Source organism: Ambystoma mexicanum, chromosome 11 (assembly GCF_040938575.1).
Source record: "Ambystoma mexicanum isolate Mex_15411 chromosome 11, UKY_AmexF1_1, whole genome shotgun sequence".
NCBI classification, from domain to species: domain Eukaryota; kingdom Metazoa; phylum Chordata; class Amphibia; order Caudata; family Ambystomatidae; genus Ambystoma; species Ambystoma mexicanum.
The window spans coordinates 1,395,599,580-1,395,627,398 of NC_090934.1; the positions used below are offsets into that span (position 1 = coordinate 1,395,599,580).

The following is a 27,819-nucleotide window of genomic DNA, read 5'->3' on the forward strand; positions in this document are numbered from 1 at the left end:
AGCATTCCTTGACTTCTTCCTTACCCCCTCCTCTTTCTTTTCCTATTTGACCTACCTTTAAACAAGTATTTGTGCCTCCTGTGTTGCTTGTGGCAGTTCGCCGATTCTCACTGCTGGAAGTACTTGCTGTTTGACTATTGGTTGGCAGACTACATCTGCCTACTGTGTTATCTGAATCAGAACTACTGTAGACTGGTTGCTAAGTCATGGTGCCTGGAATTGGTATTTATCTGCCCAGTTGTACACTTTATTGTTCATGTAGTCGTACGTATCATGCTTAAACTTTCTTATTTTCCTTGTTTCAAGGTCTGTTTTGTATACTTCTAATAGTTTATTGATGTCCGAGAGGATCTCAGTGAATGTTGCAGCGTCTGTTAGACTGGTAATTTCTGTTGATGGTTCACTGATCTCTTTCTCCAGCTGCTCAACATTACCTCACAATTCTTTAAGAGTCAATAATATTATTGAGACTCCGTTCCCATTTCTGCAAACACTCCTTGTTTTCTTTGCAGAATGTGGGTCTTGGAGGCATTCCCAAACCCTGTGGAATCTGTTAAGCTTAGAAATATCTACCTACGGTCACTGCATAAAACGTTCTGTTGATGGCGTTTCTGATTACATATTCAAGTTGTTTTATTTTTTTCTGTGGATCTGTAATGGTAATTGACTGACTTGTTTCCTTGTTCATACTCAAGATAGCATCTGCTTCTTCAGAACAGAAACTGAGTGTAGTAGCTCGGTGTACAGCGTACCACCACTCAAATGAATTACACAGAATAGTCAAGAATGTTTAATAGTGAGTGGGCACTACTGTTATCTTCATTAAAGCTTGACGTCAAGTTTTGCACATGTAAGTGGGGTGCAAACCCAATATTACGTGCCTCTGTGTCGGGCACACAAAGTATTGAGAAGAGAGAACAAAGATAGCTGGCCTTCGGTGTGGGCTGCACACCCTAGAATCCACTCTGTGGTTGAAATCACTATATTCATTCAAATGTATCTTTCACTGTAGACTTGGTATGGTAAGAATAAGTGAGCTTTATTCATTTTTACAATAGCCTTATCAGGAGGCTTGTGTTTAAGGAATTCAAGATTAAGGGCAGATGCACCCTTATCCCATGTATTTCAGACTGTTTTTCATCAGGGCATCTTGATGATACAAGTGTAACAGAAATTGTCCAGAGTAGTTATACCAATTATTGTACAAAGTATGTGTGTCTTTCCATGGAAACTTTCGGTTATACTTTGGGCAGAATTTAAATGGAGTATTTTCCATGGCTGTTTATAAAGTCAGCCAGATGATGTGGAAAAGGGAAGAAGCCGAAGAGACATTCTCTAAATGTGAAAGCAATAGATCTTCCTCCACTCTCCCTAGTGTGTATGCCGAAGTCCGGAGAGGGTTTGTTCAAGGGAAGTCAAGCACTGTTTCGTCGAGCACCATCCAGTCTGTCGAGTGTCGATGAAGAGCAATGAGTTGCAACAGCAATATTATTAAATATGAATATCATGCTGGTTATAAGCTAACAACTACGCATAATGCGACCAAAACGATGGCGGTTTCACGAACTGGACGTTTAGAATCAAGAAGTACGCCAAGACCATGAACTCAAAGTAAACCAATTTTATTAGGGACTGTGTACAGGGGAGGGCCAAATTGAAATGTAAACAGGATCTTTACCCAGTGAAAATAACAAAAATAACAGTGTCTTCTTCCTCCAGAATCTCATGCAATGGTTTTCTCACTGTCAGGATGAGAGTTCAAACTGTCAGATCTAGGCTACTGTTTCCAAATGACTCAGGGAAGTTACCTCACTCCCCAATCCAATATGTTGCAAACTTGTATTCTGCTCCTCTCTGCCTTGTTGCAAGCTTCCCATGGTCCCGTAGCCCAAGACCAAACAAATCCTCAATGTTCCGTCGGATCTTCGGGGGTGGTTTAGGGATCTTATTGCTGTCAGCAAGGAGAGGGACAACAGGTCTACTCTGCACTAGTCTTTGTTCTTTAATTGATTATTTCCACCACCTCTCTGAGCAGCTTTCACTAAGATCCCTGAGCCCCGTTGGAACCTCCTCCCCTTTGTAAACCTACCTAGGGCCTGACCTGCCGCTCTCAAACTTCCTACTTCTACATGACTAGTTGTTCTCTGGCTCCCTGCCTCTTCTTTCCGTATTTTACTAAACTCTCCCTTCCAAAGCTCCTCAACTCTTAAACTCGTCTTCTTCACTCTGGTTAACTGAAGTTGTATCACTATCGGTTTCCTCACATTCACCTACACCCTCCTGCTGAGTTCTCAATCTCTTCGCACTACTACTTTGGCCTTTTGTCAGTGCCTCCTACTCCAGTTTGGGTATTACTTTCTCCTGCCAACTTTCTAATATTATTCCATCCTTCAACTCCACTTCAAGTCTTATTTCCGCCTTTGGCATTGTTCCTACTTCCTTCTAACTCCACTCTGGGGTTTTTATCCCCCTTTTTGTCCTCTATTCCTACAACAGACTTTCAACCCTCTCCTGGGTTTACTTCTTTCCTGTTTTCCTATGTTACGAATATGGACCCAAAATGCACTAGAGGGTTTTCCTTCCTCCATTCTGTCCTTTACTTTAAGTACTGGCTTACAAGTCACTCTTGGGTTTACTTCACCACTTCCTTTCTCTATTACGGGTACTGGTTTATAGGCCCCTCCTTGGTTTGCCTTACTACCTCTATTTTGGGGCCTGCCTTACAAACCCCTCCTGGGGTTGGCTCACCATTTCCTTTCTTTATTTCAGGTACTGGTTTACAAGCGCCTCTTGGGTTTGTCTCACCACTTCTTCTATTTCAAATATTGGCCTACAATCTCCTCCTGGGTTTACCTCTGCCATTCTTTCCTCTGTTTTGTTAACAGGCTGAGAAGCCCCCCTAGATTTGCTTCAGCCCTCTTCACCCATTTTCTCTCACTTTTAAATCTCACCACCTTCTTCTCTTCTATGACGATCACCTCTTCCTCTCTCCTGTTGTCACTTCTGCAGCTTCTTTCTATGGCAGACACCCGTCTTCAAAATCTCTGAGGCACTGCTCCCCTGCAGCAGTCTGTCCTTTCCAACCTTCTTTCAGGAGCCGTCTGCATCTGTCAACTTCCACACTGGAATGGGTTTATATAGAAACACTCCTCCTCCCCCTGATTGGAATAAGCTTAACTGTTTCACGAGCTTAAAGGGTGTGAGTGTTGGGATGGCATCTAAGTGATCGGGCCACGGCTGAAACAACAGCGGCCAAAACGTTTGCATGAGAAAGGTGCGAACTACCAAAAGTTTGCACCTTTCTCATGCGAACACACATACATACTCACACACACATACACAACACACCCATAACACCCCCCCCACCCAGACCCTCAGCACACCCCCACCCAAACCCTCAACATAAACAAACCCTACTTACCTTTATCTTCATGCTGGGTTCCTGTAGCGCCAGTTCCCTTTCACTTCCGTGATCGGGAACCGGCGCCACAGGGTCCTTTTCTTTTCTTTTTTAATGGAAGGCTGTGGGAGTGCCTCCCGCAGCCCCCGCTCACTATACCATAAAGTATAGTGAGCGGGGCGATGTCAAACTTTTGGTGTTCGAACCTTTAGTGGTAGCATTTTTAGAACTTTTGGTCATTGCGACCATTTTTTGGTTGGTAAAATTGGCCTATACCGTTGGGATTGGCTGGTCTCTATCACTTCCTGGTATTGAGATTGAAGCTTGGAGGGTTGGGCTGACTATAAAAACCCTGGTGGACATTTGGAAATTCAGTATGCAGTCAGAAGCTGAGGAGGCAGCTTGTGTGATAGACCATATGCTGTGCCACTGTTGGACAGGTAAAGGTTCTCTAGGGGTGTTTGGGTTTCTCCTAGGGTCTGCCTGTCCGTGAAAGGTTTTGTTAGGGCTTCCTGTGCTTTGAAGGGGCAACTTAACCTCCCTGTCCCTTTCGGGTTTTCTGATTGGGAGAGAAGTGTATTCTGGGAGAAGTTTTCCCTCCCAGGGTGGTTTGTTTATGTGATCTTGATATTTGGGGTCAGTGACGGGTTTTCTGGTGACTTCTGTCTTAAAGGAGGGGATTGGATGGTTTTCCAGATTTAATGTTCCTAACCCCTAATTCCGCTTCTCGGATCAAGTACAGATTTTGTTTTTTTTTCTCTGGGGCATTATGGGAAACATATTTTCCCTTTATTAGTTTATCTGAGAAGGCAGCACCCTGAGTTTCTTGGCTCACGGCTTCCAGACAGAAGTCCCAGAAGGGGACTTTGTCACAGCGGGAAAAAAAACTATTTGAGGACCTCGACCTCTGAAGCACTAGGAGTACAGTGTACGTGTCACACTAGGGCTAGCATTATAGACATGCCCTGTTGACGCCCCTTTTTGAATTTCGAAAGTAAATCATGAAATACTCTGCACTAACCACTAGATGTCGGCCTATGCAAAGCATGTGATTATAAGCAGATCCACGAGCCTCAGAAGGAGAAAAAACACACTGGATTCTGCCAAGATTAGAACCTGTTATCTGTGCAGCTTTGGGTGGGTGCTCAGTCCACCGAGCTTTCTCACTGAGCTTCAACAGAAATATGTCCTTTTAGCAAAAGAAGAAGACTAGGTTCATGCAATCTCACCTGTCACGTGGGTTTTGCTCTTTTATGGCTTGCAAGGCAAAGGCCCCCATTACAAGTAAGGCAGAAATTACTCCAAACTCTTTTACCATTACTACCTGTACAACATTCAATACAACTGCTTGATTGTGTGTTTGTTATTCCCCATTATGGAATCTCATATGACTCTGTGGGGCATTGGAGGAAGTACCACCAGAGGTTATCCCACTGGTGATAACTCCCCCATTTGTGTGGAGGAAGTACCTCCAGCCATATGTTGCATCTATGTCCTATTTACCGCCCTACCTTTAATTCGGCATAGCAGTAAAAAGTGTGGTAATGCTGTTGACACCATTTTTTACCACTATTGCCATAATCATGATGAGGCACAAGGTCCAACCTGTAACTCTGGCATGATTCCCTGCGTATGCTTGATTGTTCTCACCCGGTTACCTCGACTTGTTTCCTGATGAGTCCTCATCTGACGTACAAAAACAGCTGTGCTCTGCATTCCCTGTGTGAATTTTCTCACACAGTTTGCTGTGTGGGATCCATTCATTGGTGGCAACCTTTTTGTGTTTATGCATGTTATACCCCAGGGTTGGCCATAACAGGAACCCCATATACAATCCAGTATCAAGTCCAATGGCCAGACTGTTACTTCCTGTTGAGTGAGTGAGATACGCATGTGACCATATTTGGCCATGGCTACCGCCTGCTCCAGAGAGTGAAGGCCACTGCTGCAAAGTCCAGGATATGACCAGTTTGTGAAAGGTGCCTGGGAATCAGCCCAGAATCCACACCTGAGAGAAAGGGCTATTAGCGGCAGATCACGAGTAGCGGTTAGGCGGTTATTTCCCATTCCCCCCAATGGGATTGGTGGCACTATTAGTGCCGGTGGAAATTGCGCTAGTGGTAATAGTGCCGGAAACGGCCGAAAAACGGGCAGTAAGTGGAAATGTTTACCTCCAGCTTTTTGCTCGAGGTAAAACTCCAACTTACTGACCAACTCATAATAGGGCCAGCCCTTAAATGCAGCGGTAATAGCGTACCGCCGCATTTAAGGGTTACCGCCCAACTCGTGATGTGGCCCAGTCTGGTAAGAAATCCATGACCAATGAATGTGGAGACCTCACTAATAAAGTGGCCTCTAAAATGTTTCGATGGATGCCGCCCTGTGATTGTGAACTGAGCTGCCCAGCCCCACTTCCCTGTAAACGTGGAGGACCTTACCCTTTACCTTGTAACACAGGGGGGAGAATACCAGAGCACTTAGAAAGACGCCAACCGGAAGACAGGACATTGTGCCTGCACCAGCACCCTACTAAGACCCTTTGTTTCAGTGAATCCCTACCCCAGTATTGGCTGTGCCAGACATTGCGTTACCAGTAATGATGCTATCTTCACCTGGCCTGGTAAAGAGAGCTGATTTGAAAGCCCTCGTAAACTCATGACTTCAAGAAGCCTTGGTGCCCGCCTGTTTTTGGGCCCAACATGAAGAGACGTGAGCACAGGATTCAAACAGCACCCAGAACCTGAGGAGGCTAACGCCCTGAGCTTAAGCCAAAACTAACCAGAAGAAACCAAAAGTGAATGTCGGTACTAGTCTGCTCTGAGTTTGTCTCCTAAACACAAGCCTGCAGGACTCCTCCGAACACTGCCCACTGGTGTAATGTGACGGACTTGCAGGAAGGAAAACCTAAATCTGGACAACAATTAATCAATTAACGGGTCACATTGTTCATAGAGAGTGACAATGAGCCAAAACAAATAAAGAATAAAACAAAGGGCGCAAGAAATAAAGACAGCAAAAGCTCTACAGCAATAGGAATCAAAGCAATCAAACTTGTAAAAACTGGTAAAATACAGTTAAATCGAGTATAAAATGTTTTGTCTTTTAAATTAGAAAATCTTCTCCTCCACTTGTATTACAATCAAGTTTATGGGTAACGGGTTTGCACCTGCTTGACGGCTGCTTCAATTAGCTCGACAGATAAATGCTTTCTTATGAATTTAGGTAGATTGAAAGGGGAAGTACTGGCACCGCAGCAGCCCCGAGACAATGTACCTGCCAAAGTGAAAGGTTTTCCAGTTTCCGTTTTTATTTTATTTGTATAGGGGGCCCCTCTCCCTCCCCCTCACATAAGTGGCCCTTCACAGGCGAATGCTTACAATATTCAGAAATGCCCTCGACCGGGAATGCACGGATGTCACTATGTGTGGCGACTCCTCTTCATGCCACAGTGGCTCGCACTCTCTCGCAGCCTATGGACCCTCGGATCCCTCGAGCCTGGCTGCCAGTCCCTGCAAACGATTCATTCATTCATTCATTCATTCTTCAAACCTCGTCTAGTCCGCCTGAGCGCTCAAACATGGGGTACCCGCCGGGTATAGTACAACTCCAGACCCTTCGCTCACAGGCTTTACCCAAACGACGTGCAGCACCACTGCAGGATTCTGGCTCGGGAGGGCTCCCGATCTACCTCCACCCCTCCCCCTCCATGCTTCCCCTGCTCTCCTCCTGAAGCGCAAAGAGACTCAGCTGTCTCCAGGATCCCTAGAAACAGCAGAAAATACACAGAACGCGTTTCACTGCCAATGTACTCAACCCCGTCATTATCACTGAAGAGAATGAACTTGAGGCACAACCCACGCAGCCCATTAAGACGACAAGTAGCTGCCAGTGTGTGGGAGAGTCACTCAGCCGCCCGCACACGAGGACATTTCACTTCTGCGCATGTGATGGGAGATGGCAGAGAGCAGCAGGGTGGTTGTGACATCACATTGACGGTGAGAGAGGATACGGTTTTAAATGGATCGTGTGAGGACTGGGCTGTGGGGACATGTATGAGGTACGGTTAGGATCAAGGGTCGTGATGACGGAGAGCGTTAGGCCAAGACTTAGGTAACATGGACAGTGCGAGGACAGGATTGTAGTGACCCTTTGACCTATGTAGTGCGAGGGCAGTCCTGTGGTGATCAGCAAGGACAGGGTTGTGGTGATCTCGGCAGTGTGAAAGGGGGGAGTATGTTTTTGAAAATGGTTTGAAAGCAGGATTGTGGTGAAACAGGTAGTGAGAGTTTAGGGTTTTGATGATGGCTAAGGTTTAGTGGACATATATAGTGTGATTGTAGAGTATGGGGATACTCAGCTTGGCTTGGTGGCATGGACAGTGTGAGGGCGTGAGTACGGTAATACTGATAGAGGAAGAGCAGGGATACAAGGATAGTGAGAAAGCAAGATTGTGGTGACCTGGATACAGAGACCGCAGGATTCGGTTTCTGAGGTTGATCTGAGGGCAGAATTGTAGTTTGAAAACAGTGCGAGGGCAAGGTTGGTGATGGCATGAAAGCAGGATTGCAGTGGCATGGATAGAAGGAGGGCATGATTGTGGGTCCAAGTAGTGCGAGAACTGGATTGTGGATCTGCTGGGGATAGCGTGAAGGCAGAAATGTGGTGCAGAAGGTCATGGGAAAGGAGGAGTGTGGTCTTCAACATAGTGAGAACAGGTTAGTGGTGCCGATTATGACAGTGTGAAGTAAGGATTGTGGTTCGACTACGGTTGCATTTTGACAGTAAGCCAGGCCTGCACTCACCGACATGTAGGAGCGGGTGCCGACGAAGGAGTTGGCCATGGAATCAATGAGTTGTCCGCTGACACCAAAATCGCAGAGCTTGATCTCACCCCGAGAGTTCACCAAAATGTTGGACGGTTTCACATCTGTTAAAAAGTACAAAAAAGCACACCCTGAAAGAATTGGACTGGCAACAATGTATCTGTCAGGATGTCTGGTACAGAGAGCAAGAGAGTGCACCATACTCAGTGTCAACAGTGAGTAGTGCTTCTATACGAGGACCAAACACTGGGAAGGAACAGTCACGATCTTCTGACTGGCATTGCTATAGTACCCATACATGGCAATCATATCACGCTGTTAGAAGTCTTCAAGGGCACCATCATCCACTACTGCGCAGGGCCAACCACTAATACAGTGGTGTGAACAGCCCATGTGTTCTACAAAGCAACAGAGAAGGCCCATACCTATGGATTTTTGAAGACAAACATTTGTGTGATTTTGGACCATTCATGTTCTCACCAGGCCCCATAACCTGTACAATTGCAGTGTGACAATGGGCCTCATTACGAGGTTGGCGGTACAACCCGCCAGTAGCTGGTGGGTTGCCACCAACCCCATAACACTGTTTCCGCCCACCTGACATCCGGTGCTACCGGGATATCATAGGCGCCGGTTGAACGTTTTTTTTCCCATTCCAATGGAGTAGCACAGGACTCCATGGGAATGGGAAACCTCAAGCACTGGCACTGTAAATAACAGTGCTTCAGTGAAAAGCCTGCCTGTAATCGTTTTATTACATCAAGATTGACATATTGAGCAATTAATTTACCCAGTGCTCAGGCGAACAGGGCTCAATCTCCCTTTCACAAATTACCTTTTGGAGAAAGAAGGGCACTTTCTCATTGGAACCCCATCACCAGCAGCAGGGAATTTTAAGAAGATACAAGATGGAGCGCGGTGATCTAGCTATTCTAGTGCCCCTGCACCACTCCATAGCATGTCTCATACTCCTGCTGTCAACATACCCACAAATTGAACCTTGGTCCTCTCTATATAGGGTGCTAATACAAATCAACATAGACATGTAAACACTATTATAGCTTAGGCACATAGTCCTACACTTCTTCGGTGCAGTCGCTGTGGTTTTCTCAGGCATGTATTTCAGCAACGCTTCGGCTCCATCAGCATCCCAGAATCGATCATCTTTGTCCTTGCATGTTACACTTAGCTTAGCTGGTTTAGCTTAGCTGGTTTAAGCAGCCCCACTTTCACTCCTCGGGCCAGAAAGGATGTCTTGAGCGTGTTGAGTTTCTGCCTCCTCCTCCTCTCAGTTGCTTGCCAGCTGAGCTATTGACTTTTCAATGTGTCCAGGGCTGCCAACACGCGATCTCCAGATGCGGAGGTGGGCCGAGACTCATCAATACTAGATTGCCTACTGCAGGGAGTGAAGAAATCCGAGTCTACCCCTTTGGTCTTTTTTTTCGTTTTCCCTGATGCCATTCTCTTTCACCTGCCCCTCAGGCACCACAACTGAATGACTTCAGGCAGGAACACACTGAATCCTGCGTGCAACCATTCCCTTTTGCTCCTGCATCTCAAAATGGAGCTGCTTTGGTGGTATGCATACTTGCAAAAGGCAGCGCTTCTGGGACCTTCAAAGAGAATGCCTGTGTGCCCCTTCATGCTACACAGCTCACCTTACAGAAAGTCACCAGTGCTCCACTCAGCCGCTTCCTTCAAACACCCATGGCTGGACAAAGAATGTCCTCCTTCAAGATGGTCACTGCCTTTTCCAGGCCTCTGTGACCAGAGGCCCACCACTCTCGGCTGCCTCCTGAGGCGTGTGTCTCCCAGGGAGACCGCCAGCGAGGGAGTCACAACCCGTAAGAGACATCCGCGTCCATCCCGTGTTAGGGTCGCCTCTCCGGCGATGTATGTGCCACCATTCCTCCACAACCTGAGGTGCTCTGCTGTGCTGGCGGAGAGACTTCAGTCACCTCGACAGTGCAGCGAGGACCCTCCTGAGGGCATCCGCTACTCTTCACTCTTCACCATATTCCCATGTCTGATCACCAGCAATTTTCGCCTATTCTTGGTGAGGGGTGCTCGGAGCTCATGAGACGCTTCTGCACTGCTGCAGCCATCTTTGCCATGGCCCCCGGTAGTGTTTTTCTGCGCTTCTTTTTCTGTGCACAGCATAGGGCAGGCACACTTAAATTAGGGACCAAAGCTAACAACTGCTCAGGCCAGACAAATATACCACCCAAAGGGCCACATTTCCTAAAAGCAGGTAACATCTAACATTCAATATGATGTTCTTGTGCTCTTGTTTGATTTTTTGTCCATAATGAATATTTTAGCCATGTTCTACGTAACAGAATGATGGGACCTTTTTGGTGGAGCAATGCAAGTAAATCAAAGAGGAAATACACACATTTATTCATGTTTACGGCAGTGAAATTGTCTTCTGCCGAAAGATTTTAATATGCCGTATTTATTCCAAGGGTAGTGGTTAGTTGATACCGAAAGTGGAATTGCAGATTTGACCCTAAGTAGTGTGTGGCCAACCTCAAATCTCTAATAAAAAGAAAGCTGGCACGATGCTCTGTCCTTAGCGTTATTATTTCTTAAACCCTGCCCAAACCAAAATACATTCATAACGACTATATTAACTTTAATTACTCATTAAATGACATAAATGCTTCCGATATCCTCCAATCCTCACATTCGAGAACCTGTTTGAAGAAATAGTCCTGAAGTGCTTTCATGAACGCTCCTAAACCCCATCTCACTCAGGAAGAGATACTCCACTGGTGCCAAATGCGCCCCTGCGCCGCAGGCACTTTCAACAACAAAAGGCGCCATTAGCCCCCCACCACGCGAGCTCAGGCGAGTCTTTCAAGGGCTCCCCCGTGCTGGCATAGTGGAAGGCGGCATGGCAGGCACCTCATTGTTAGTCAATGCGCCCGTGGCAGCAGAGCGCATTTAAGAACAATAGGGTGCTGATGCACCCTATTCATAGTATTACCTTCTCGCCAGAGTGAGGAGGTTTATATATATATTTTTTTAAAAAGGAAAATAAAAAGGAAAAAAAAAAGGACACTTCCTGACCTTGTCCCCTGTTGACCAGGGGCGCGCGGGGGAAGGGGAGGGTGCCAATTCGACCAGGGCACTGCTGCCCCTAAGGCCGGTCCTGCACTGGATAGGATGTACCACACACTATGGGAATGCAGTTAACAACTCTCTGAATTTCTCAACTCAGTTGCTTACTGCAAGAATGGATGTTTTCCCACAGATTGGTCCCTTTGGTTGTCAAAGTTGTTGCTAATTTATCCTCGAGAATATGTCTATGAGCACGTCACAAACATAGGTGGAAGAGAAACCATTCTGTAGCCTCTTGGCTGTTTAAAGGGGGTGGGGAATCTAAATACAAAAATGCAACAGGTAGATATACAAGACAGGAAAACGTTAAGATTTACCTCCTTCAGTGTTAAAAACAAGAATCCTCTTTGGTTTCACCTCAAGAGATGCCAAACATACCAAGAAATCACAAAGACATTATAACCAGGGCAGAAAAAAGGAGAAGGAAAGCAATAGAACCTACCGTCGCAACTCTGCGATCAGCCAACTGGAAACACCCAGTGCTACATCTCCAAAGACCGCTAACAACCTATATATCCACATATCTCGGAAAGCAGCCACCTAAGCAAATCTAATTTGACCAGGTTACCATACTCCAAACAGAAAGAATATGTGGAGCAACAAGTCACAAGCTTATGCCGACAAGCCCTGTCACAAACATCCCACCAGTTAAATACTTGGAAACAAGGCCACAATATCAAGGCCCTCCCTTTATTACATCTTTCATCACAAAACAACACGCAACACTGGTAACCTACCCCCGCCCCCTGAGGACACTATGAGGAGGTGCCCTACCCCAAGAAGAAGCCGGTAAGCAAGTGGCCGCGGAAGCAATGGAACACAACAACAAACGGTCCACCCACATTGGGGACACCATTAAGATGCACAAGGAAATGTTTGGCACCAGATGTCTTTTGATCCGTACTCGCGTATTTGCCAAACACGCCTCTGACATTTTCAAGCTCCCCCCAGCGGTCCAAATTGGCCTGCTCTTCATCACTGAAACCAGGCTCTCTGACAATCAACTGAGAGATATTCACAAAAGCATCCCGGCAGGCTATGAGATCAAAGGTGCAAATTGTGTCAAATGCAGAGGAGGAAGGATAGCACCGGTCCGCAGAGATTAGTTCAAAATCTAATCACCACCCCCCATCACCCCCACCCCCACCCCCCATCAACAACACTGTCAAACGCTGGCCATTATCTGCTCATTCTCCAAGAACTCATAACAAAGCTTCCTCCTAACCTAGAGACCATTGTCCCAGAGTCCGACCGTTGCTGACAAACTTGCAGATATGTTTGCAAACCTATCTGTGGATCGCCAATACCACAATTAACTGAGCAATTTCAACATACGACTTGAAAAAGAGGACAATCTTACCACCAGGTCACTTACAGCAAACCATGCTGCTATACATCTCAAAGAAATTGTTAAGAGTCCTACCCACATAGCTGTTCACACATTGGATGGCATTATTTGTAATGATAACATCATAATCTTCTCCCTAGTTCACTTTCCCCGGGTAGATCACCAATCCATACCGGTGTCCAGTTAAAGGATCGATTACAAAAGGTTTGAATGCAAAAGGTAAGAGTCAATAGGCACGAAAACCAAATGTTCACATTTTGTTTAATTATATATTTTTTTGGGATTCCGTGTAGGTAAAAAAAAGTGTTTTTTACCACAAAAACAGGGGTTGGGGACACCCCCCCCAAAAAAAAAATTAAAACCTTTTGTTTTCGGTCCTTTGATTCGAACCTTTTGATTCGAACTTTTGACCTATAACCATCCATACCATTTACAATTTTCACAAAAATGTGCCCCCACTCGCAAAACCATCCAAATCAGCTACCACCCTAATTAGACCTTGGAAAGACATACAACTTAACATCCTAGTGGAGAGACTTGTGTGAACAAACCCACAACTTACAGTGGATCCACAAAATACAACCCCAGAAGAGCCGCTCCACAAACCTCAGGGAAGGGTGACCTCTGCCTTTAATAGCATAGCACCAAAAAAGCCCCTCAAAAGCGCACAGAAGAAGAAAGTTACTAAATGGTATACTCCAAAATGAAAAGAAAAAAAAAATCTAAAATTTGAGAAAATATGGAGGAAAAACAACCTACACGCAGACAGGCTCGGCTACCACCAGCAGTTAAGTTTCCATACAGCCAAAATCATGAAAGCCAAGAGAGCACACAACTTGGTGCATTTAGAAGCGGCACAACACAGCCAGTAGGAAAGATTTAAATCATCCAAGAATTCAAAGATTCAGCAGCCTGTAACACAAAACCAACACCAGCTCAAGAAATCAGCAACCCAATTGCTGTGCGTTTCAGAATAAAGATTATACAAATCCAAAAACACCTGAACAGCAAAGGAACCAGGCCACTCCGTCTGACCACAAAACCAACGCTGACTGCACCAAGTACCCCTTCAGTGACATTCCACTTCTTCTTCATGCAAGACCTACTGCCTACTATCAACTCATAGAGCCCAGCAGTATCCCCAGAAGACACAGGACCCCCAACCTTTTCAAAATGATCATGAAACAACAAGATGCAATAGCAGTCTTCTTATCCTTCCTCAATGACCATCAACCCTGCAACATTTAGCCTCCAAGCTTTGCTCGCACCTCCCAATCCAATATCCATTACCTATTCCCTATCTGCTAATTACTTTGCTCATTACATTTTCTGTAAAATAACTTACATTTGTGACACTAACACAGCTGGTTTCCCTCCCTACACCACCCTCTTTCCATTCACCTCCTCTCCTCTATACCCCTTCTACTCTGAACTAATCTCCCTTACTTCTCCTACAGAATTACCACCCATCACTGCCAACCCATTTTGAGCGCCTTTCAACCCATTTCCTCCTCAAATCTTCAAAGGATTAATCTCAATCACCTACCCGTACCTTTCTGAGATATTTAATCTGGCTCAACCTGCTCCTTCAAATCTGCAACCATCCTACCCCTTTGAAGGAACGCCTCTGTTTCTTCCTGGCAAACTATTGACCAGATCCCCTCCTTCACCATTACTTCACAGCCCCTGAACGGATGGTCTTCAACTGGATCACACTGTACCTTCAGGATAATGGCCATGGAGATCGACTTCAATCTGACGTCCACAGTAAACACTCCACTGAGACTGTATTTTTGCATGTCGCCAACTTTCTCTCTAATGCTCACTACTCCAAACTATTTTCTATGCTCATCCTTTTGGACCTCTGTGCCGCTACCAACACCATCAGCCACTCATCTCTCCTCCTCACTCGCCATGACTTTGGGTTTTGCAAATCTGCTGTCATCTGGATTTCCTCCTACCTGGAAAGTTGCTACTTTATAATCTCCTAGAGCTTGCAAACCTCTGACCCTACCCCTCTCCCTGTCCCTGTCATCATTTACAAAGGATCAGTTCTTCAAACTCTACTCTTGGCACCTTATACATATTTCCAAGGAAGACTTCTCTCCTCAAATCTTGTTCTCCTTTCTATCCTCCAACCCAGCCATCTCGAAATAGATTACCAACTGTCTCACTGCAATCCATCTCTGGTTGACTCTCCTCTGCCTCATGCTGAACTCTTCAAAAACAGAATTAAAGTTTCTGCCGGCTTTCAACACCATTCCTCCCCCTCACCAGTCCCCTTCCCACCTGAGCTTGTACCCTCGCAAGGCTCAAAACCTTAGGGTCATCTTTAAAAGCCATCTCTGACTGCAATTATTAATCCACGTCACTGTCTGAACTGCTCTTCCTACCCTACTCAACATTCACAAAATATGCCAATTTTTTACATATCATTCTAAGAAAGCTCCAACCTCCACGTTTGTGCTCACCTAACTAGCCTACTGCTCATGCCTACTCAACTTTGCTACTTACAATGTCTATAAGCTATGAAGATCCTCCTCCACTTCTACCTACCAACACCACAATCGATGGCTTTGCATACACAAAGGCTCCCTTTTCAGGTTTCTTCTCGCAGTCCGATACACAGATAATCTCCAAACTCAAAAACATCCTCTGAACAAAACCACTGGACCCTAAACACGAATCGCACAGGTGGTCGCATGGATGACAACCGACTAAAGCTTATCCCCTGGCAAAGCAGAACTCGATCTGCAGAGCGGTTGCATCAAACCGCACCTCAATAACTTGTCCCGATAAGATGGGCCCATGCCCATTATTAGCATTTTCCGTAAAGAGCCTCTAAACCATAATGCACAGTGCCTCACACTTGCAACACAGGTGAGAGCCAATGTCAGAAGTTGCTTTTTTCTCCAAATTTAGCGCTCAGACACATCATGCCTTCTCTGTCCTTTACCCACAGGTCTATGGCCATGTTATCATTAGTTCTCTCATGACTTGACTAAACAAACAGCCTCTATCTCGGCCGCTAGCAATACCACATAGACAAACTCCAGAGAGTCCAAAATGCAGCAGCCAGACTACTACTTAGAGTGAAAAGCTTTGAATACATTACCCCACTGCTGCACATTCACCATTGGCTTCCAGTGAAAAAAAAAAGTGTACACTTCAACACAGTCTTCATCAACCATTGTGCTTGCCATGCTAATGGACGTGTCCTTTTTAAGGAAGTTCCAGCAATGCAGACCATCAAGGACTCTAAGGTCCAGTGCTGGTTCCTAGCTTCAGCAGGAAAAGACAATGAGGATCCCCTTTCTTGTGCTGGCCATAAAACTCAGGAACTCACTCCCCAAGCAACTTTGCATTGAAGAGGACCAGCAGACTTTCAGGAAATTGCTCAAGACATGGTTCCCATCAGCACACCACAACTCACATACCTTAGTCCGAAAGCTTATCTACTATCCACAATCTTCAAACCAGTCTACAATCGCTGCAATCCATCTTGGAACTGAGGACATTCTTCCTGGGCTTTCACTACCTTTTCTGCCTCACTAAAACCCTAACTGCTAAAATCTTGTACGTTTTCATCACACTCATTCCCTATCAGACAGCACATAGGGCCTAGCGCACAAATCACAGACTCCTTCCATGCTGCATTCAACACTCACACCACACCCACTGGACCAACCCTGAGGCCTCCCTAACGGATAACCTGTCCAGCGTCCTTTATCCCCTTGAAAAAAGAATCCTTACCGCCACATAGGTAATGGGTGCTTGCGACCTGTACTTATCAATACGATAGAGGCAGATAAAAACTAACAGCCCTGCCCACAGTAAGGCCAACAATACTGACAGAAGGGCGGTGTGATGCTGGAAATGCCGTATGGAAGGACAGGGCCTCCTGTCCTTGTCCTAACACTTCTCTGTGTGTGTTTTCTCTATGTTTATTGCCACTCAGGTCCCGCCTGGACTTCTGGCAGTGCAGCTCTTCATTCTCATCTTTTGGTGAACATCACCCATGGGATACCCTTATGGCACCCATAGATGGTGGTACACCCTTGTAATGCTGTATATTTCTGGGCACCTGTGTGTTGCCCACAGAGCAGGGTATTGGCTGGTGGCAGCTACATGCTGACTTGCAGTGACTCTGCATGTCCTCCGTTTTTGATACACCCGGGCCCTGTCGTAGGAATCAATGGATTCCTGTTAGGAGGCAAGATGGCCCCATGGCCTCTTGGTTTCTATTGCCTTTTACTGTGTTTCCCAAAGTCCTGGGAAACCCTGACTCTGTCCCTTCCTCCTGAATGGCTGTTGGGTGGAAACACCATATATGTCTCTGCTGTTCCCTTTCCCCTGACTAGATGTTTGGTGGAAATACCATATGTAGATCTGGGGCTGCCTCCTGCCAGACTGACTGGAGCCTTCCCAGGTGTTGTGTGTTGTGGGTACACCCTAGGGGTGGGATCTGTGTGAATGGATTCTGAGGTGAACTCACATTCTCTGTTGTGGGTGTCTGTTTTCTGTGTGTGTGACACAATGAATGAGACAGTCCTGCCTGAGACTGACATGAATGCAGTGTAGTGTGCTGAAAGGCTGGGTACTTGCCCCAATCCACATCTTTTGTTATGGGTGTCTGGGTGGAGTTAATGGCCTGAATGCATGTGAACCTGATTGGCTGCCTGCCTGCATGAATGCCTTAGTGTGTGCTTGGCTGACCGAGCCTGGCTCAGGCAGAGTGAATGAGGGACAGATGTGTTTATCTGGGCACCTCTCACTTACCAATTTGTTCAGTAGCTGAAGTCAAAGCTTAGCAAGAAGTAGCTGCTACTTGAAGCCCAGCCAGAAGAGAAGTCTGCTGTTGCATTTCTTCAACAATCTGAAAGCTGTTGTGTCTCCCAAGGACTGATCCAGAGAGGACCTGCAAAAGGAGACCTCTCCCCGAGCTACAAAGGACCACTGTGCAAAACTGCTACTCTTCATCGCAGTATCCTGGTAGCCAGTCCTGCATGCCTGCCGTCCGAAGAAGGGGTCTTCGAAGTTCAGAGGAGTAGTGTCGGACATCTCGAGCCAGAGAAGTCCATTTGTGTTACCCAGGGCCCGCAGATGCGTTCCGTGACCAATGGAAGCCGGGAAAAGTGGTACCATGGCATAGTGCTCTTGGACACCCAGAGCTGAGAAAGTTCCAAACTACCTAATAACATTTGAAAGGACATCCTTGCAGTCACCACTGACCACTTTTTCCCACCAGAGAGAGCCCAGAGTCATTGGTTGCATGGAATGTCTGCCGGTGGGTTTCCCGCCACCAGAAGCTATCAAAGTCGCCCAGAGGGTCCAGACTTGGTGAGGGTCCGAGGTCCCCTCCAGTGGTCGAGTCCAGGTCACCAGAAGCCGTCCAGAGGTCTGTGTTGCGGCTGCAACACCAAACAACCGAAAGTCGGAAAACCGCAATATTAAGAAAGTCGGAAAACCGCAATGTTCCAAAATTCGACACCAAAAGTGGCCTATGCACCCGTCGCCACCAGAAGTCATCAAAGGGCCCCAGGAGTCTTATCTTCATCCACCAATCCTTTAAGGAAACCACAGCAAGTTTCTTCTTCCCAGGACTTCTGCAGTCAGAGGAATCGTCGACCAAAGGAGAGCACTGCAAAGAGCCAAAACTGCTGCCATTTCGAAATACTTTGGTTTCCTTTTATTTTTGGACTCAGCATCCAAGTGGCTTCATCTCCCAAAGGAGTTTCATCCTTGGAGGGAATTGTCGTGTAAAGCCGAGAAACTCTGCGACTTTGCCTGCCAAGGCACCAAAGGTACTGTGACGAGGAAGAGCATCTTCTAGCCTCAGGAGTTGTCCAGGTCTCCCAGAGTCGTCTCGGATCCTGTTCTCCTGTGGCCTCTCAGGTACTTTGGGGTGGTTGAACCTTTTAAAAGAAAGCACACGGTTTTTGAACAGTATTGGACTGGGCTGTAAAAGACAACATAAGTTACTCCCTAACATTTCTATTACAAGTTGCCCAGGTGGGGGGATTCTCACTCAGAATGACTTGTCTCGTCTAAAGAAAGCATTCTGCCACTGTTCCTAACTAACCTGCCCTTATGTCCTATTATATGCTGGTTACACACTATTTAAGATTTCACCTACCATTTAAAACTGTCCGCAGTTAGTGCAGTTCTTCCTGAATTTAAGTAGTGTGTGGTACCACATAGAGTGTATATGTTTATCATTCTCTGAATAAGTATTCCATGTACAAATTGTTATTATTTATATGTATATACTGTTGGTAGAAGTAGCAAACCTCATTTTATATAATGAAGCTGTGTTATCACCTAACTTAGTGTGTGGACATTCCTTTGTGGGGGCTTTGGGAAAACACTATACTTAAGAACCTGCCTGCATCACCTCCTGAAAACTCAAGCCGTGTTGGGGTTGTTCTGTGCCTTTACCCTACCATATAGGGGGCAGAAGTACAGATACCCCCCCCCTCCAGTCTTTACAGGCGGTTTATAAGACCATTTGCTTTCCTTTATCTTAACTCCAAATACTGGAACTAAAACAAGTCAATATGCATTTCTAGCAATGGAATTGAGAAAACCCTGTTTGACTTGCAACATATGAACATAAAACACAGTCATGTTTGAAGACAGGCCAGTTTTATGGACTTTATTTTTAATTACCTGCCTTCTGTAGTTTTTGTGTAGTGCTTGAGGAACATAGTCTGGGGACATGATTTTGGCTTTAAGCAAGCTAAACCTCAGTCCGATACTCCCTCAACAAAATATTCTATTTCCCCCTTATTGGATCCTAACTTAGATGCAGAGACTAGGCCTCACAGACACTGATAAGTGTTGGGGTTGTGGGAAGTAAAGAGGTGAACTGGGTCACATACTCTACAATTGCAATTGTTTTTGAGTAGATGGGGTGGACAGACCGATCGGGTGACCATTTGGAGAATAGCACCTTGTTAGCCATATTACACTGACTATACTACAGCCCACTCTTTCCTACAGGATGCACCGCTGGGCCTCTAGGGTGCTGATGGTGGCATAGAAACAGGTAATGATGTTCTTCAAGACAAGGAAGAAGCTCCTGGTAGAGGAATGGCTGCATGATCTCCACGTCTTTCCTAATATGAGAGGGTGATGGACATGCAAACCGCCAGGGAAGATCCGTCTCTGGAAATGTGGGCATTTTTAATGATCTATACATTTAGTTGGCTACTATCATGTGGTGCCGAAAAGTAGACAGCAAATCCTATGTGGTGTTACGTGCATAAGTTGTGTCCTTTTTCCGCCTCTGTGTGCTGGGTTATGTGTTGTATTTTGTGTAGTGGCTGCTTAGATACCTTTGGAGTTGTAGTCTGCTCAAGCAGGAAGAATGGAGCTGTGCTTGGCAGGTGGGCAAAACTATTGGTCTAATTGGACCTTACCCCGCCGACCCCATCCAAAATTCTGGGCTATTGTTGATGGGCCCTTACTCACCTACTGAACTATTGTAAGACGAACGGGGTGCTGATGATAAACGGTTTCTGGGGTTGTGTGATCAGCCCCTTAACAAGGACCTGGCAATTACTTTTCTAAAACTTATTTTTCTCATCAGCAATGCCTTTCTTATGCATGAATGTTTAGGCAATGCAGACTGTGATTGTTCGTTTCCAACTGAAGGGCCCTGCAGATTACCCACCAAGTGTGTGCCTGACTGCAAGACAAATGAGGTGAGTCACAATTTAAAGCTACTTTTTAAAGCTCAATTTATTTCCTCTATGTGTAATTGGTTGACATGCAAAACGGGTTTGCTTTTAAGTGCATATTTAAAAGTTCTTATCATGCAAAACAAGTTGGAACTTTGTGACAAAACACTCACCATGGGCAGGTGAATGTATCACACAATTAGCTTTATTGTGTGTCTAAGTGCTGAAAGTATATTGGTGTAAAACAGGAGATTTTTCAAGCTTGCATTATTCTACATTCTGGGATTTATAGTCTCCCATTCTGGTTTGGAAAATCAATCTACAATGTGTGGACACTGTGTCTCACCTTCACTCCCCAAGTCTCCTCCACCCAGGTAGTTCTTCCTCACATATCTACCGCCAGGGTCAGGATCCAGTAGCTTCGGCCTTTCCTTGGCTACCTGAGAGGAGGATATATTGAGGAAAGAAGTGAGGACGCCCTCAGATTCCTCACATACCTTTCCCCTATGCGGGTTGGATCTTGATGTTTCACAGGGCAACCGAGAAAGGAAGTCGACATTTCCTTGATCTCGACCCTGTGCACCAGGACCCCAACCGGCACATAAAGCTGGGGGTTGCCCAATTGCACTTTAAGATGAGGTAGCAGCACCTGTGAGATGGATGGGGATGCAGATTCGTACTCTAGTATCAAATCAATAATGACAACGCAATGGTTTGGCAAAGGGAGTCAGTTTAATGACAAGTACAAAAAACGGGGAGTTCATGAACATCAGCTGTTGCTTGATCTTCCTCCTCGCTTCAACACCAACGAACTTCATAGAAAACACATCTTTTATACTAAAAACCCGTCATCACTGACGTGTAACGCTTAAAATGTTGCATGCAATTCTATTGGTTATAGGAAGGTAACTTTGCTATAAGTACTATATCTGTATGTGGTAACAGGGTGACAGGATTGGGTAATCAGTGTCAGATGGGGCATCTAAGCCCTTCCTTCTGAATAGCTATTGTGGACGTCACTAAAAGTATGACGTCCCATTGGTTCTACAAACTATAGGATCCTAGATTACTTTGTTTATTGCGATTGGGTTGGCTCCAAGCCTCCTTGTACTTTTCCACTGGCTTAGCAGCATGCAGAATGGTCGGCCAGGTGCAGGGTGCTCGCCCACTCTTCCAGCCTTCCCCCAACCATTGCCATCATCAATCACATCCCCAATGGCCATGTGTCAATTATTTCCTGTTGGTTTGGTCTTGAGACTGCATCTGTGACTGGTAGAGTTCAGATATCTGTGCATGGCACAAGTCTGCGCGTAGGTGTGAAGGCCCCAACTCTTCTTAGTTGGCAGGTCACGTGATTCAGGCACCATGAAATCATCTCCTTTTCCCTGCAATTCATGTATTTGATTTAGCTTTCTGCCCACCACCTGCCTTCTGCTGCTTATCTTGACTTCTTTGAACAGGATACTCAGCTCTTTGCTTCAAAAATCATATCTATGGTTCGTCTATGTCAGCCGAAGCGACCTTGGCTTCTTGGTAAGGGTTGCATGCGTCGGAGTTCCGTTTCTCATCTTTTAGCTTTCGATTCTCGTGTTGAGGGGCTCCTCTCCTGTGGTCTCTTTTAGTAACATTTGGTTGATTCTGCTCTTGCGCACAGTGGAAGTATACTTATATAAAATGCTCCTTTTTGAGGTAGATATGTATAGGTGGCGCTTGCCGCAATCTATTTTACTACTAAGCATAGCAAGCCGCACAATTTTCTTAGCGTTCTTGCAGTTCCAAGCGTATGTATACGTGTAAACTGGCTGCATATCTTCATCACGCTTATGGCATAAGCTTCATACCTTTGACATCGTTATTTTACTTTAGATTCATGATGTCCCTTATTCATGGCGTTTTGTCTCTTTTCGTCATTCGTAGGTTGTCATATCTTCTATATTTGATTCAGTCCGGGTTCTTGTGACATCACCATTCGTCTTCCTTTAGGACTTTCTTGGCTTCTTCAGGCATTGTGTTTCGGCAATCGTCAGTTGGTCTCACTTGTCGATATGGTTTTCTCAATGGGTACCTTACGGTCCAAGGTTTCTTAAGTGCAGGTACTTAAATAGGTGCTGTCTGATAGGTACCGGGCAAAGCCCCACTGCGGCTCTCTGCTGGTTTATTTGCTCATCATACGTCACATACTTCGACATGAAAGTTCCTGGCACTTCAAAATGGGTGAATTGAGTGTGGGTCGGGCTTGGGACCTCCTCTACACTCCCCCGTCTGGGCGATTCATCGACCACTTTCATTTTTTCCTTGGTATCCATCTTTTCTGCATCCTCTGCATTCACTTCTCCTTCATCTTCTGGGCTCACACACGATAGTCTATTGAAATGTCTTTTTTTAATCCATATTTTTATGACTCCCTTCAAGCTTCCTGCTGCTCTCACGTGTTTGTCTTTGTTCCAAGTCATCAGTTGACATTGTACATTTGAGCTGCAATAGATCCATCTTCCCACATAATTTCTATGTTTCCTTGGATACTGAAACTTTGTTCCTTCTGGTACATAAATGCTAGTTTTCACGAGGTCTCTTATTTCTTCATCAGTCAGGTCTTTGGGCTTCCATCCGGGGTCGACATCAATCATGATCTTCATCTTTATGGCTGTTTTCACCGTCTTCTGGCACTGGGAGATTATTATTTTGATAACACAGAATCCAAGCAATATCATCACTAGCAGGGCTTCTAGGAATTTGAATGCATCTGCCATCCATTTCGGAACCCATGAGGATAGCGATCCAAACCAACTGTCGTTGTCCACATAGTCAGTTTCATCAATCATTTGATTCTGTAATTCCGTCAGCATACCTATAGCCTCTGTTAATGTTCCATTTTCTTTGTCATGAGATGGTATAAATGTGCAAAATGATTCTCCGATTTTAGCACAAACTCCTCCATCCATGGCTGTGATCATGTCAAGAACATATCTTTTCTGGAGCGTCATTAGTAAAATCGCCCTTAACTCTTCCCTGATCGCGTTGAATCCCTTTATGGTTGTGTTGATGGTTTGCAGTAACTCACAAATGTAATTACTGTCTGCCTGCACAATCTGCACAACAGTCTGTGTTCATACGGGATTGCATGGAAAGCTTCTTCTGATTTGGCAGAAAAGTAATTCTCTCTCTTCATTCTATTCATCAGTTCCGCAGATCTCCTTTTTCTTAGGTGAGCATCGGCTTTCGGGAAACTGTCAATATTCAGATAACTTTTTGGAATCACCTATGCTGGGACAAGGACATTCACTATTGTGCATTTACCTCCCCAATTCTTCGGCAGCCTGATATATGCCCTGGGTCCACATGCCCAGTAATGATCCATGATTACTGCGGTACCGTGTGCCATTCCTGTGGCATCAAAGATACGTCCACAGTTCTGATTCTCTCCCATTTCCCTTGTACCATTGTTTCTGAAGCACGGTTTGGCATTTTCCAATGGCACTATCTGTAGGGGTCCTCCTCTGTCTTCGACCCATGTTAGTAGCTTTGCGAGTTTTGGCCATAATGGTCTGCATATCTTCTGCAAATTTTCAATTTCTTCTTTGCAGCCTCCAAGGACCATCCATGCTCTGCAAATCACTACTCCTTTCTCCCATCCGTCTGGTGAAAGCACTGTTCCCCAGATTAGCATTTGACCTCTGTTCTTCCATTTTCTGGCTTCTTCTGGAGTTCTTCCTTGGACGTTCAGTTTTTGATTTGCCTCCCTTCTGATCTACGCCCCTTTTTATTCCAGGCCTCTCGTATATGATCACAATGTGCTTTGTCTTTATGTCCTGAACATAGTCATCTTCATTTGGATCAGTTGCTTCAGTTGCCCATTTCAGTGGGGCATCACTTCCCATGAACTTGCCTCTGGTCTTGCACATTGCGATGTGTGACAGACAGTGTGCTGTCTGGACATCGATTTCTACAGCTACAAAGTACTTGGACTTTCCCATGCTGTAATTTAGGAGTGCACAAACAAAGCATTCCTCCTCTGAATCCCGTCTTCCAACTTCTATCATATGCTGGTACAATATGTTATTCCCCAAGTGTGCTGTGCTGTCCAAGTAGTCGTTTAGTTCACTGTCATCTCCTTGTATGCTTCTCTGGATTCTCAGGGTTTTCATGAAGTTTGCTATAACTACGACCTTGAACACCTCCGTATGGCTTCTTACTGGAGGTTTCTCAGGTACCTGAATCCAGGGTTCAGGCCTCTTCATCTGTACTAGTGGAGTAGGCAAAAGTCTGCCAATTCTTTCCTTCTCCTCTTGCATTTTCCTCGCTCTGGTTATGAATGGCCAAATTGATTCTGCTATCATCACTGCACATGACAGTTTTGCAAGACTGGTGCTTGTCAATGCTGCCTCGGTTGGTTTATTATCCAACTCCTTTTGTTTCTTTAAATGTTCAGCTTTTCCCATTTGTCTTTTCATTTCACTTGTAGGATAGCTTCTCATCGTTGGTTGTCCAAACGTCTCCCCTTCTTTGGCCTGAGGTTCTGCTTTTATTGACACTAGATCTGGTGTGTGTGCACTTATCGCTTGCATGCGTGTGGTCGTCATTAACCCACTTTCATTCTGACCGTGCCGACCCTGTCTCTGGCTTTTCAACTCGATTGTCACTGTGTGTGTGTGTCATTGCTAATCACATTAATTTCAAGTTCACTCACTCCTGTGTCGGACCTCCTAGGAACAGGAATCACTATAAAGGGTTTCGGTGCTGTTGTGGGTTTCATGCGTACGTTATTAGGTGGGTGCACTGCACTTGAACACTTTTTACACCTATAAAAAATGCAGTTCGAATTGTCAGTGATAATAAAACAATGATGAATATGATGCATAAATACATTATGCCCCTATAGGTTAGGCGATGGCACTTAGTTCTGGGACAATAAGTACTTCTCTCTTCCTGGGAGGTGACGATGCTGCTGGTTTGATTTCCCATCTCCATCATTGGAAGATTAAAACTAAAGCGAACATATATACTCTATGCAACAATAGCTCTGGATTCTGCGGTCTCTGCTTGTCGGCTGCAGGTACTGAAACAATTGTCCTCCTTTGCCTGGATCACAGATTGTCTATTGTCTTTGGATACCGTTCTCTTTTCTGTATTCAAAAAATGTCAATTAATGCAATAAGCCCGGCAAGTTCTCTTATACTGTACGTGTTCAGAAGTTCCTAAGTCTACTCATCTTATCTGTTTCACTTCCAGAAGAAATATCGTGTCCTTGACAGTATGAATAAAAGTGAAGTCTCTGGCAATACTTTCTCGATCTGTCCTTTTGACGGAACGCTTCAGTCTCCTGGGAATTCTGATGGTGATCAGAAAGTTCAATTTTCATTACAATACCCTGCAGGAGCATGCTCATTGGTGTACAATTTGCTGGGCCTCTGATTAAAGTGAAGACGTCAACCCCGGCGGGCATCCCCACAAGTTCTGGAAAGTCCTCAATTACGTGAAAGAATAGATTGCTCGCCAATCTACTATCTTCTGGTGACAGGGACATTTGTCTCGTCCTTGCTGAATTCGTTCGGTATTCACTGTGAGTGGCTTCTGTGAACTCGGTGTGTGTGGAGAGCAACTTGAATTTTTATTCTGTTCAGGATTATACTCAAGCGTTCTGTATTTGCCGGATTTCGAAGAAATGTCAGGACGTCAGTGTGTCTCCTGACAAGATTTGGGCAGTCTTCAATTAAACGAAAGAATAGCACGTTGACAAGCCTATCCGCTTCTCCTTCTGCTTGGGACATTTGTTTTTTCTTCTCTGTATTCCAGAAGCAGAAGGAACTGATCAGCAATCACGGTAAGCAGCCTCCTTATCGTCTTCTCGTTTTCAGGGTCTTGAAGGAATTCAGTGATGCTAGTGAGCCTTCCCACTAGTGACGGGTATGACCTCTAGACTAGGTCAAAGCCATTCAGCACGTCTTTAGTGATGCTGCTGCTGTGGGGCATCATAAGTGAGTCCTAACAAAGCTCCTGTTTTGAACGAGTCTCGATACTGTACTTTCTTCAAATGTGTGTGTCCGCGATCACATTTTGGCATATTCTTTTCTTATCAAGGCTTCAGTGTGCCTCAGTCAAAAGTTCAAAGTCAACAGGGTACGTTGTGGTTCATACGTACAATTATTTCTTCACCCTGCAACTAGGATGCACAGAGTGTCTGTGTTTTATGTCCTTATTCAGTTTTCTACTCAGAGGAAATGTACAATTTTAATCCACAATTTTGGACAAAAGTTCTTTATTTTTGTTTTGCTGGTCATGCGTCCTTCTTCCTCATCATGGATCTCGTCTGCACGTGCTGTGGTTCTTCCCAGTTGTCTGTAGTCTCTACGCATTGGGGTGCGGGCAGGGGGTCTTTTCCGATGTACGGTTTGATGTTGCCCAGGAAAATCCAAGCTCTTCTTCCTTGTAGTTTGACTGCAGATGGGGTAACATCTTACACTGTAAAGTGTCAGTTGAACCTTGGTTCATCCCACTTCTTTCTCGTGTGGTTTCTCACCAGGACCGTGTCTCCAGGAAAAATTGATGGAACACGGAAGCTATGAACTGAGTGTGTAGCAATATCTCCTTCTGTGTTCTGTGCTGCCCTACATCCTTTTTGTCGTCACTGCAGCTGTCCTGAAATGATAGCGAGACAAGATGTCATGCAGTTCAAGTAATTTTGCTATTCAGACCCTAAGATTTCTCCTGTTGGCTGGGCATCATATCTAGCTCTGTCTTGGGGTGTCAGCAGAGTATGCATCCTTCTGCCTGTTGCTATCTTGTGTGGCGTAAGATAGTCAGAACCAGGCTGGTTTCTGAGAGCATACCAATGAAAGGCAGTGTAACCATCCCTTCTTTAGAGTAAGCTTCAACTTGGCTATCCTTTCCTTTAATAAGCCGTTGAGCTTATCACATGTCCCATTACCTTGCGGGTGATACGCCGACAAGAACTTGTGCTTTATACCAAGCAGCTAGATAATCTTTTCGAAGAATGCATTAACAAAGTGAGGCCCATTATCTGACCTCATGACCTCACATACTCCCCACCTGGCAAATACTTCTCTCACCAGAAATTTGGCCGCACAGGTAGAGTCTGGGTGTGTACATGGACCTGCTTCTATCTATCTAGAGAATGGGCACACCACAACAATTAAATACCCATTTGGCATTGGGATGAGTCCTCTAATCACATTTAGTGTGTGCCCAGCTGTGAACTGTTGGCAGATCATACAGTTCATCATATAAAAATGCATCGTGTTCCACTAAATTCGGTAAAACCCAGTCTTCAGCGATCGTTGCTGCTAAATTCTCTTTCGACATGTGTGCCGGATAATGCAATTTGTCAATGCTAATTTTAACAGGGCTATAGGCAGTACTGGTGTACCATTGCTGTCTTGTCGCCACAAGATTTCGGAGGGGTTTAAAGAACACCCTCACCGCTTC

The 27,819-nt window shown here is 45.3% G+C and overlaps 1 protein-coding gene across 1 annotated transcript in view; it reads right to left on the minus strand.

Annotated features, from left to right (window-relative positions):
* MAP2K1 (mitogen-activated protein kinase kinase 1) overlaps nt 1-27,819 on the minus strand; it is a 369,367-nt gene that overhangs the window by 143,497 nt on the left and 198,051 nt on the right. Inside the window, exon 6 of the mRNA XM_069625019.1 lies at nt 8,203-8,327. Coding sequence (XP_069481120.1) covers nt 8,203-8,327 — 125 coding nt within the window. The remainder of the gene's footprint in view (nt 1-8,202; nt 8,328-27,819) is intronic.